The sequence below is a fragment of the Macaca nemestrina genome, chromosome 9, assembly GCF_043159975.1.
Source record: "Macaca nemestrina isolate mMacNem1 chromosome 9, mMacNem.hap1, whole genome shotgun sequence".
Lineage (NCBI taxonomy): Eukaryota > Metazoa > Chordata > Mammalia > Primates > Cercopithecidae > Macaca > Macaca nemestrina.
In genome coordinates, this window is record NC_092133.1 from 111,158,662 (window position 1) to 111,171,743 (window position 13,082).

General features: G+C 37.3%; 1 protein-coding gene and 1 long non-coding RNA gene across 13 annotated transcripts in view; one reads left to right on the plus strand and one right to left on the minus strand.

Moving 5' to 3' along the window:
* Positions 1–13,082, minus strand: part of LOC105479927 (coiled-coil domain containing 7) — a 436,030-nt gene that overhangs the window by 52,867 nt on the left and 370,081 nt on the right. For all 12 annotated transcript variants that reach the window (XM_071070238.1, XM_071070242.1, XM_071070239.1 and 9 more), the window contains one exon: positions 9,733–9,816. In XM_071070238.1, the coding sequence (XP_070926339.1) occupies positions 9,733–9,816 (84 nt within the window). The remainder of the gene's footprint in view (positions 1–9,732; positions 9,817–13,082) is intronic.
* LOC105479926 (uncharacterized) overlaps positions 81–13,082 on the plus strand; it is a 75,194-nt gene continuing 62,192 nt past the window's right edge. The window contains exon 1 of the long non-coding RNA XR_986172.2: positions 81–797. This is a non-coding gene — a long non-coding RNA (uncharacterized lncRNA). The remainder of the gene's footprint in view (positions 798–13,082) is intronic.

Here is a 13,082-nt window from a genome sequence, read left to right on the forward strand (position 1 = left end):
ATAAGGTCAACATTGGGCTTAAGATTGTGTGGGTAGAATTGGCTCTAGCAGAGTATGTAACTATGATTGGACACCTGTCATAATCCTTCCATTGTATTGTAGAGTGGTTTGTTGTTGTTGTTGTTGTTGCTGTTTTGGAAAAATTGGTGAATACATGAATAATGTAAATGGCTGCATTATGACACCAGCTGCTCAAATATGTCACACCTGCATTCCATACTGAGCACTGCCTCATTACCAAAGTAAAAAGTGATCCATAACATTGAGCAGAACAAGTTTTCAGTAATTAAGTAACAATATAAGAGATACAGCAACTCAAAACTGGAAACATCAGCAGACGTATTTTTTTCTTCCTTTGTTCTTTCTTCACCTTCAAAGAAAGACCGGTTCATGGCCGGGCGCGGTGGCTCACGCCTGTAATCCCAGCACTTTGGGAGGCCGAGGCGGGTGGATCACAAGGTGAGGAGATCGAGACCACGGTGAAACCCCGTCTCTACTAAAAAAATACAAAAAATTAGCCGGGCGCGGTTGTGGGCGCCTGTAGTCCCAGCTACTCGGGAGGCTGAGGCAGGAGAATGGCGTGAACCCGGGAGGCGGAGCTTGCAGTGAGCTGAGATCGCGCCACTGCACTCCAGCCTGGGCGACAGAGGGAGACTCCGTCTCAAAAAAAAAAAAAAAAAAAAAAAAAAAAAGAAAGACCGGTTCATTTGAAATGAGCAAGCAAATGATCCTTACACAATCAGGGAAAAAATGAGACCATCTGAGGAAAGATTGGGTTAAATACTAGAAATTAAAAGGTATGTGCTGGAGACACTTATAATTTAGTAAGATTTACAATTTTTCTCCTTTCCAATATTCTCACTTTGCTTTAAATCTTTTAAAAATCTTTTTCTGCTTGAAGTTCACTGAGTATTTTAAGCGGTCTAAAATCTTAAATTCTATGGATTTTAATACATTCAGTAATGTCTGTCACCATCATCACAGTCCATTTTAAAAAGTACTTTAAATTTATACTAAATTCTAGTGAAATATAGAAAAGCTACTCTTAGATAGCTGTATTCCCTGTTCCCCATTTTTGTGCTATTGTTATACACAGTACATTTGTAAATAATAAAGACATGGCTATAGTTGTTGTTATAATTATTTATTTATATAATTTTATGCTTTTTTAAAAAGTTGAGGGAAGAAAGAAGTATATATTTCCAATGTTTATTATATTAACCTTCTTATTTATAATTTCTGGTTCTATTAATTTGTTCCTGTGGTTTCAGATTATCATATGTTGTCATTTTTTTTTGTTAATACATAATATTTGTGCAAATTTATGGGGTACATGTGATATTTGGTTATATGTATAGTGTGCATAAAACTCAAGTCAGATTATTTAGAATATCTGTCACCTCAATGATTTCTCATCATTCAGTATCATGTTAGCTGTGGGTTTGTCATATATGGACTTTATTAGTTTGAGGTATGTTCCTTTTATGCCTAAGTTGTTGAGAGTTTTATCATGAAGGAATGTTGAATTTTATCAAATGTTTTTTTCTGCATCTACTGAGATGATTATATGGTTTTGTCCTTCTTTCTGTTGATGTACTTTGTTTATTGATTTGCATATGTTAAACCACCCTTACATCCGTGGGATAGATCCAACTTGATCACAGTGCATTATCTTTCTGATAGGTTGTTGAATTAGGTTTGCTAGCACTTTGTTGGGGATTTTTATGTTTATATTCAACAGAGATACTGACTTGTACTTTTATTTTTTTATGTCCTTGTCTGGTTTTCGTATCAGAGTAAATGCTGGCCTTGTAGATTGAGTTACAGAGAATTCCATTCTCTTCAATTTTTTTGGAATAGTTTGAGGGGAATTGGTGTTAGTTCTTTAAAGTTTTGGGAAAAATTGGCAGTGAGGCCACCTGGTTGTGTTGGGAACATTTCTAGACCTCTCCCTAGCTATTTTGAAATACAAAATCATTGTTATTAACTATAATCAACCTCCTCTGCTACTTCTTAATTCAATCTTGGTAGGTTATATGTGTTCAGAAATCTGTCAGTTTCCTCTAGATTTTCCAATTTATCAGCATATAGTTGTTCATAATATTTTCTGATTATCTTTTGTAACTCTGTGGTATCAGTTCTATTTCATTTCTGATTTTGTTAATTTGTATCTTCTATATTTTTTAAGTTAGTCTACCTACTGGTTTTTTTTAATCTTTATCTTTTAAAAACACCAAGTTTTGATTTGGTTGATCCTTTGCTTAAGTATCTATTTCACTTAGTTCTGCTCTGATCCTTATTTCTTTCCTTCTATTAATTTTCGTTGATTGGTTTGTTTTTGCTTTTCTAGTCTCTTGAGGTGCATTGTTTATTTGAAACATTCTACTATTTTGATGGAGGTGTTTATTGCTCTAAACTTCCATTTTTAGCATTGCTTTTGTTATATCCCATAGGTTTTGCTATTTTTTTTCATTTTCATTTGTTTCAAGAATTTTTTATTTCCTTTTTAATTTCTTCATTGATTCAGTGATTATTCGTGAGCATTTTCCTTAATTTCCATGTGTTTGCACAGTTCCCAAATTTCCTCTAGTTACTGATTTCTAGTTTTAATCTGTCATGGTCTGACAAGATACATGATGTGATTTTCACTTGTAAAAATGTGTTAAGACTTCTTTTGTGGCTTAACATATGGTCTAGCCTGGAGAATGTTCCGTGTGCTCACAAAAAGAATGTGTGTTCTTCAGCTATTGAAAAAAATACTTTGTAATTATCTGTTAGGGCCATTTGGTTTAAAATGATGTTTAAACTCAATGTTTCTTCGTTGATTTTCTGTCTAGACGATCTGTCTAATGCTGAGAATGAGGTGTTGAAGCCTCTAGCTATTATTTTATTGGAATCTCTCTGTCCCTTTAGATTTAATATGCGCTTTATATATTTGCATACTTTAATGTTGGGTGAGTATAAGTTTAAAATTGGTATATCCTCTTTCTGAATTGATCCTTTTATCATTATATAATAATTATCCTTGTCTCTTTTTATTTTTTTTGACTTAAAGTCTGTTTTATCTGAAATAACTACAGCTACTCCTGCTCACTTCTGGTTTCTGTTTGCATGGAATAGTTTTTCCATTCTTTTACAACCAGTCTATATGTTTCTTTACAGGTGAAGTGAGTTTCTTATAGGCAGTATATAGTTTGGTCATGTTTTTAAAATCCATTCAGCCACTCTCTGTTTACATTCAAGAATAATATTGATATGTGAGGACTTATTCCTATTGTTTTCTTATTTTCTGGTTGTTTTCTTTATCCTTTGTTCCTTTCTTTCTCTTGTGTTGTTTATCATTATGGTTCGGTGATTTTCTGTCATAGTAACATTTGAGTTCTTCTTCCTCATTTGTGTGTTTGCACATCCAGTTTTATGACAGTAGCTATCCTTTTGCTTAAGTGTAGTACTCCTTTAAGCATTTCTTGTAGGGCCAGCCTAATGGTGATGAATTCCTTCAGTTTTTGTTTGTCTGGAAAATACCTTATTTTTCCTTCATTTATGAACAATAACTTTGCTGAATATATTATTCTTGGCTGACAGTTTGTTTTCTTTCAGCCCTTTGAATATATCATCTTATTTTCTCCTAGCCTGTAAGATTTCTGCTAAGAAATCCACTGTTAGTCTGATAACAGTTTTCTTGTATGTGGCTTGTATCTCTGTCTTTTACTTTTGACAGTTTGACTATAATGTGCCTTGTACAAGACCTTTTTGGGTTGTGTATATTTGGGAATCTCTTGTTGACATGGGTAGTTTTCAGCCATCATTTTATTAAATAGTTTTTATATGCCTTTTCTCTTGGCCATGTGGAACAACCACGATTCAAAACTTTGGTCACTTTATGATGTTCCATGTGTCACATAGGCTTTATTCATTCTTTTTTATTCTTTATTCTTTGTTCTTTTTTTTTCTCTCTCTCCCTCCCTCCCTCTCTCTTTTGTCTGACTGTGTTATTTCAAATGACCTCTCTTGAAGTTCTGAAACTTTTTCTCCTGCTTAGTCTAATAATTGTTGAAGATCTTGAATGTATTTTTTTCATTATTATACTTTAAGTTCTAGGGTACATGTACACAATGTGCAGGTTTGTTACATAGGTATACATGTGCCATGTTGGTTTGTTGCACCCATTAACTCGTCATTTACATTAGGTATATCTCCTAATGCTATCCCTCCTCCTGTCCCCTCACCCCACAACAGGCCCATGTGTGATGTTCCCTGCCGTGTGTCCAAGTGTTCTCATTGTTCAATTCCCACCTATGAGTGAGAACATGCAGTGTTTGGTTTTCTGTCCTTGTGATAGTTTGCTCAGAATGATGGTTTCCAGCTTCATCCATGTCCCTGCAAAGGACATGAACTCATCCTTTTTTATGGCTGCAGAGTATTCCACGGTATATATGTGCCACATTTTCTTAATTTAGTCTATTATTGATAGACATTTGGGTTAGTTCCAAGTTTTGGCTATTGTGAATAGTGCCACAATAAACATACATGTGCATGTGTCTTTATAGTAGCATGATTTATAATCCTTTGGGTATATACCCAGTAGTGGGATCACTGGGTCAAATCATATTTCTGGTTAAGATCCTTCAGGAATCGCCAGACTGTCTTCCACAATGGCTGAACTAGTTTACACTCCCACCAACAGTGTAAAAGTGTTCCTATTTCTCCACATCCTCTCTAGGATCTGTTGTTTCCTGACTTTTTAGTGATTGCCATTCTAACTGGTGTGAGATGGTATCTCATCGTGGTTTTGATTTGCATTTCTGTGATGATCAGTGATGATGAGCATTTTTCATGTGTCTGTTGGCTGCATAAATATCTTCTTTTAAAAAATGTCTGTTCATATCCTTTGCCCGCTTTTTGATGGGGTTGTTTGATTTTTTCTTGTAAATTTGTTTAAATTCTTTGTAGATTCTGGATATTACCCCTTGGTCAGATAGGTAGATTGCAAAAATTTTCTCCCATTGAATGTACTTTTTATTTTATTAATTGAATTGACTTATGGGATTTCTGTTTGGTTCTTTTCTTAAGGATATCTTAATGATATCTATCTCTTTAATACATTTCTCATTCATCTCAAAATTGTTTTTCTGATTTCTTTCTATTGGTTATCTGTGTTCTCTTCTACCTCATTGAGTTCCTTTAATATCATTATTTTCAATTCTGTTTCAGGCATTTCAATAATTTCTTTTTCACTGAAATCTGTTGCTGAAGAATTATTGTGTTCTTTTTGAGGTGTCACATTTCCTTGCTTTTTCATGTTTCTTGTGTCCTTATGTCTGTCACCTTGTGTAACAGTCACTTCTCTCAATTTTGTGGATTGGCTTTTATAGAGCAAAACATTTTCCTGAAGATGCTATCTATGATGTTGGTTGGATAGGGCACTTTTTAAATTAAAAAGAAAATTTTTTTTGGTGGAGACAGTGTCTCACTGGGCTTTAACCAAGGCTGGCCTCAAATGTCTGATCTCAAGTGATCCTGCCACCTTCACCTCCCAAAGTGCTGGGGTATAGGCATGAGTCACCATGCCTACCCTTGGGTTGGGCATTTTAGCTTTGATTCTGGGTGTATGCAGTGGTATATAGCCTCTCTATAATTTTTTTCAGCTATAAACAGTGTCAGTGATGTCCGTCATTTCCTCAACGGCTTAGGCTGTAGTTGCTGGTGGATGCTGCTATGAGGCTTCGCTGGGGACAGAGACCTTGAGTCAGTCCTTGGCCTCATTAGTGACAGCAATGGCTGAGCATGCCTATCCGTGGGCCCCTAGGGGATATATGTGAGCATCAGGATTAGTAAGTCCAGGCAGGCTAATCCTTGGGCCTCTAGGTGGTTTGCTTGAGTGCTGGCCATGGTGCCAGCAGGTAGGTGTGTCCTTGAGCCACCAGACAGTGTACATGATGTGGGCAATAAAAGTCGCAGTGGTGAAACAACCCACAGGCTCCCAAGTGGCATGCACTGGTGTTGGTAGTGGCTGCAACTGGCTAGCTGAGTTCATCCTCCAGGACCCAGGAAGACTGCACAGATGCCTGTGGCGGTGGATGGGGCAGGATGAGCCCGTGGCCTTTGGGTGTTATGCTTTGGTGCTGGTGGCAGGTTTCTTGGCCTATTGTGAGGTCCCCTGGTGATGTCCATGCATGCCCAAGGCAACTGATGGGGCAAGGTAATCCCCAGCCCCCTGGTTGGCATTTTTGTGCACTGGTTCCAGGCTGAGAGGGCTGGTTCTCAGATCCCCCAGTGGTATGCATGGGCACATGCTGTGGCAAGCAGGGTGGGGAAATCCTCAGGACCCCAAATGGTGTGCCTAAGTGGCATTAGCAGCAATGGCAGTTGGCAAGGAGAGCCTGTCCTCAGGGTGCATGCAACTGTGTGGCAGTCTTGCCACTGGGTAGGATTGAGTTGCTCTCAGTGGCTGTGGACCCAGGAGAGTGGCTCTCAAGCTCTGGTGAGCACACGCTTCAGCCTCTGGTGGTGGTGACAGATGATGAGAGCTTGTTCTCAGGGCATGTGCAAGCGCACAGTAGCCCTCCTGCTTATGGGGGCAGGGTTGCAGCAATGGCAATGGACTCAGGCATTCTGGGTTTTGGGTACTTCATGCTTCAACACTGTTTGTCCCAGGGGCAGCCTCTCCAGTGTGCTGTACCACCCATTCTCCAGCATGTTGAACACTTGAGCACTAGGGATCCTGCCACACTGTTGGACCCAAGTAGGACTGCACTTCTGCAGCCCACTGCATAGATGGAGGGGGATGTCAGTGGGGCTCTAGGAGTGGAAAGGTAGGGATGTTGGGCCATACCAGCCTGGCCAACATGGAAAAAGCCCATCACTACTAAAAATACAAAAATTAGCCGGGCGTGGGGGTGCATGCCTATAGTCCCAGCTACCTGGGAGGCTAAGGCAGAAGAATCACTTGAACCCAGGAGGCAGAGGAAAAAAGGCACTATGCCGCATCCGCTTGGTTCTCACCGTGTGTGTGACTCAGCATGAGCTCTCTCTTTAGAGCAATGCCACTGGTCAGGGCCTGTGAGGGTGGCTCTCCCATGGCTAGGATTGCAGCAATCTATGGTGGGAATGTGGACTTCTGGGGACTTCTCACTTACCCTTTTCCCACACTGGGGAGCCTCTCTGGACTTTATCAATCCTAGTTAGGTCAGCTGCCTCCTTTCCCTTTCCTTCTCTGCCTCAGATGTTTCCTGTTAATTCTCTGCTGAATTCTAGTGTTCCTGATTAGATGATCTATTTGAAATATGATTATCAATTCTCAAATTTGTTTTTTTGTATGTATTGAAAGAGTGCCAGATATCTTTAGGACAGCCATCTTGGAGCCCCCTTTCCTGTCATTTTTTTTTTAACTCCAATACATCACTTCTGTCAACCATCGCCTGTGTGCTAACATTCTGGAATATACTACACGTCCATATTTTAAAGTCCCAGCAATAAAATTCTGTAAACATTTTTTATACAATTGCTTTTTATATCAATTAAGAGTTAAAATTAAGAGTAGAAAGAAGTGAAGTAAGCATTTATGTGGTCTTTCAGAGTTATAGAATTCCTTTAACCCATGTTCATTTTATGGGTTCAAGTTAGTGTCAGAGGTCAATGGTTTTCAACCCGAAGAACTCTGTATTTCTTGGAAAGCAGTTCTGATAGGAATAAATTTTCTTATTTAAAAAAGCCTATTTAGAAATATCTTCACGTCACCTTCATGTTTAATAAATAGTTTTGCTGGATATAAGATTTTTGGTTAACAGTTCTTCATTTAGCTCTTTGAATGTGCTGTCCCAATGCCTTCTGGCCCTAATAGTTCCTAATGATAAGTAGTCAGTTTTTAATTTTAGTGGGGTTCTCTTTACATCATGTATTAGTTTTCTCTTGCTGCTTTTAAGCTTTTCTCTTTATCTTTCAACATTATTACTATGAATGTGATTATAGATTCCCTTGTGTTTATTCTACTTAGAATTAATTGAGCTTGGATGTGTAGACTCATTTGTAATTAAATATTTTTCAGAAAGTTTTCATCCATATTTTTGCTGCTCCTTTTTCTCTCTGTTTTCTTTCTAGTGTTCCTAATACTTTAAGTTTTTTAATTCTTTCTTTGGACAGTTGAAATGTACTTGAACCCCTCTAGTAAATTTTACTTCCAGTTTTTGTACTTTTTAACACTGTAATTTCCATGTGGCTCTTTGTAAAATATTTTATATCTCTTTGTAGATATTTTCTATTTGATGAAACATTGTCATCATACTTTCCTTTTCTTGTTAGAGAATGGTTTCCTTTAGTTCTTTCAATATATTTATACTGACTGCTTTGTAGTCATTGTCTGCTAAGTCTAACAGCTAGGATTCTCATAAGCTGTTTTTTTTTGTTTTTGTTTTTTTATGTTTTTTGTTTTTGTTTTTTTTTTGCCTGCTTTTCTTCTGTGTATGGGTCATACTTTTTTCCTTATTAGAATAACTCACATTTTTATGCTGAAAACTGGGCATTTTAGACACATAATGTAGCAACTCTTAATTTTGATTCTTCTCCTCTTCTTCCTGGGGTATGTTATTATCGTTTGCTTATTTATTTGTTCAGTGATTTGGCTTGATTATTTTACCGAAGCCTATTTCCTCTGTGACATGGTTTGCGTGTTTTTCTTGTGCAAATCTCATGTTGAAATGTAATCCCCATTGTTGGAGGTGGGACCCTGTGGGAGGTGTTTGTGTCACGAGGGCAGATCCTTCTTCTCCATGGAATGGTGCTGTTCTCACAATAGTATATGAGTTCTTGTGAGATCCAGTTGTTCAAAAGTATGCAGCACCTTCCCCCTTTTTTCTCCTGCTCCTGCTCTTGTCATGCAATGTGCCTGTTCTGCTTTACTTTCTGCCATGAGTAAAAGTGCCCTGAGGCCTCCCCCGAAGCCAAGTAGATGCTGGCACTATGCTTGTACAGCCTCTTTTCTTTATAAAGAACCCAGTCTCAGGCATTCCTTTACAGCAACCCAAGAATGGCTCAATACATCCTGCACTGTGAAGCCTCTAATGTTCCTCCAATAAAACAGCCTTGGGCATGCAACAATCACCTCTGGAAGACAGTGGTTTTAGAGGGTCCCCTTTGAGTATGTCTTTTGCTTATTTCTCTATTCACCTGTCTGCCTTCCTTTGTATCACACCAGAGATCAAAGGGTGTTTTGCCTGACACTGCTACTCTTGTACCAAAGGCAGTAGTATAATATCTGAACTATATTACACAACTAAAGGATTCTGCCATAGTTGAAAGATTACTATGCCTAACATTTTAAAGTACAGAGGGAATTATTAAGATTAAAATAACTGTCTTTTTCCCTTACTTATTGCACTCATCAGATAGCCTTTCTGCTTTTGCAACTTTAAAGTAACTTTCTATCTAAACTGTAAATAGAAAGGGACTAAAATAACTTTGAACATACCTGTCCCAAGTATATTCTAAGCTCACTATACTATATTATTTTGTAGATTACTTTCTAAATGGATGAGTCCTAAAAGTAATAGTATCTAGCTAGCTTTACATTTCTAGTAAATATGTTCTAGAGTACAACCAAATATGGGAGGGTATTCATGAGAACCCGTGCCCATGTCATAATAACAAGTGGGTACTATTGCTATTAAAGATACACACTTAAACTTTGAAGGAGAAAAATAAATGAGGAATATTAGACTTAAAATATTTTCTTACCAGGGAAACTCTTTGGCTGTGTCTTGAATTCATCATTTAATAAGCGTCTTCCCAAAGCACCTCTCAAGCTTTCTATATCAGTCTCTATAGAAATAAATAGATTTAAAAATACTTGGCAAGGTAATCCATACATGGGAATGTGAGGGGTGAGAGAGAGAGAGAGAGAGAGAGAGAGAGAGAGAGAGAGAGAGTGTGTGTATTAATCAGCCTTTGGTATTAATGAATAAAAGTTATAGCGAAATGTCTGAATTGCCAAATCACTAAACATTAGGAGTGGAAGTTCTGTTAGCAATCATATAAGCCTTAGTGTATTGAGGCATAGAGATGTATAATGATTTGACCAAGACCACATATCGAGGTGATAACAAAGTTGTTGCACAAACTGATGCCTCACAATACTTTAACAGTGCTTTCCCCACACAATGTTATCTCTAATGCAAAATTAAAATATCCTACAGAATTTATGATAATAACATGACTTTAAAGTTTACATTGAATCACATTCATACCATAGGGATACACCTGGTAAGATGAAACATAACTTTGTTTTTCACCTAGCAACTTGAAAACAATGATCTTCATAATCACAGGAAATTATTATAGTGCAGAAATACTTTGACTCATCCAGAAATATTTTAATGCGATTTTTAGGTTAACTTTAAACTAAGTAAGCATCAGGGATGGAAAATAATAAGATATCTTGTAGATTGAGGAAAACATGCCCCCTTAGGTCCCCTTACCATGTGGACCTCGTAGCTTAGGATATGATTAAATTTGCAGAAATACAAGAAGTAAAATTGGGTACTTTTCCATTTGAGTTTTTACATAATTTGACTTTTTTGTTGGATGTGGTAGTCTAACCATGTTTAATAACAGGGAAAATACCTGAAAGTTATTAAGGAGGAATTTATGTTAGAAAGGGTGATTACGATTGATGAACTAAAGTCAACTACTGGGACTAAAGTTTTGTCGGTGAAACCTAGTTCCAGCAGCACATGTGCCTGCTATAAACCTGTAAACACTGGAAACTAAAACCAGTTGTTATCTAGACATAATAGATGGATGTCTTTTTATTTTTTGAGAAATAGTTAAATTCATGAATAAATGTTAAAATACCTGAAAGTTATTAATGGGAAATTTATATCAGAAAGTAGTGATTAGGAATGTATATCATACTATATAATTTACACATTTAAAGTGTTCAATTAAATGGTAGTTTCAATGGTAGGAGGGGACAAACATCCAAACCATATCAAAAACATACTGGAAGAGGGACACACAAATGAAAAGAAGAATATAAAAAGCCACCACTTACAAAGCTAAGAAATAACATAGAAAAAATACACAAAACAATTAGAAGACACCAAATTAACAAGAACAAATTCTTATCTATCAATAACAATCTTGAATGTAAGTGGTTTAAATTCCTGAATTAAAAGACATAGACAGACTGAATTGATAACAAAAAACCAAGAAGCAACTAGGTGATGCCTACAAGAAATTCATTTTACCTGTAAAGACACACATAGACTGACAGCGAATGAATCGAAAAAGATTATGCACACAAATGGAAACTAAAAGTTCAGAAATAGCTATACTTACAACAGACAAATAGACTTTAAATTTTAGAAAGGAGACAAAAAGATTAGTATATAATGATATAGACATCAATCCAGAGATTGATATATAAAAACTAACCCTAGATAACCCAGTTCTAAACAGAAATTATTATTAGAGCTAAAGAGAGAAAGAGTCCCCAGTACAATAATAGTTAGAAACTTCAACATCCCACTATCAGCACTGGATATCATCTAGACAGAAAATCAACAAAGAAACATTAAACTTAAACTGCACTATATATCAAATGGACCTAACAGACATTTACAGAACATTTCCTCCAACAACTAATGAATATATATTCTCATCATTGCTCTGCCTTTTGGCTAAGATCAAGTACAGAATACACATTCTTCTCATTGGCACATGAAAGATCACATATCAGGCCACAAACAAGTCTAAACAAATATTAAAAAGTCAAAATCGTATCAGTTATCTTCTCAAATTATGGTGAAATAAAACAAGGTATCAATGTGATTGGACTGAAGGATGCAAAGTATTATACCTGGGTGTATCTGTGAGGGTGTTGCCAAAGGAAATTAACAATTGAGTCAGTGGACCAGGAGAGGCAGATTCACCCTCAATTTGGGTGGCCACCACCTAATCAGCTGCCAGTATGGCCAGAATAAAAGCAGGCAGAAGAATATGAAAGACTAAACTGGCTTAGTCTCCCAGCCTACATCTTTCTCCTGTGCTGGATGCTTCCTGCCTGCGAACATCAGACTCAAAGTTCTTCAGCTTTTGGACTCTTGGACCTACAACAGTGGTTTTCCAGGGGCTCTCAGGCCTTCTACTGCACTGTCAGCTTCCCTACTTTTGAGGTTTTGGAAATAGGACTGGCTTCCTTGCTCCTCAGCTTGCAGATGACCTACTGAGGAACTTCACCTTTTGATCATGTGAGTCAATACTCCTTAATAAACTCCCTTTTGTCTATATATCTATCCTATTAGTTTGGCCCTCTAGAGAATGCTAATACAGATTTTGGTACTGGGAGTGGTTCTAGAGTAACAGAATTTTAAGGATGGAGTTTTTAATTGTCTTTGGGGTTTCTGGGGTTGCCTGCTTAATATGATTAGACCCCAAAATGTTAAGGACTCTACTTCTAATAGTATGGAGAACACTGATAGTTCTTGGTGTGAACTGTTTAGAGAATTATGCAAAATAAATGCATTTGATACTCGTGATTCACTGCTCAAAAGATGCAAGGAGTTTAGTAACTCTGCACATAATACCTTTGACCATATGTGAGGAACTAAAGAATGTAATGAAGTTGGTTGGTTGCTCCTAAGTTCATTAGACAATGTGATAAAAGAAAATGAACTCGGGGATTCTATCTCCTGGCTCTAGAAGCACATACTGACCTCAAATCTTCTAAGATTGCCCTGAGAGTCTTATCTCCTGTAGACCAAAAAAAAAAAAAAAAAGAAATTGTGGAAAATCAGACACAAGCTCTTATCCTGTGAGTGGTTGACCTGCAACAAAAGGTGCATGCACAGCCTCACCAGGTATCTACTATTAAAGTGAAGACATTGATTAGAAAAGAATGGGACCATGCAACTTAAAATGGGGACATGTGGGAGGAGCCTGATGAAGCTGGAGGCACTGAGCTCCTAAATTCTGATGACACTTTTTGGGTGGAGGAAACAGCCTCCCCACTCCAAGTGGTGGCAACATCCCCTCCCCAATCTACAACCCATGCTGCCATCAGCCTTTCCACATTTGCTGAGGAAATT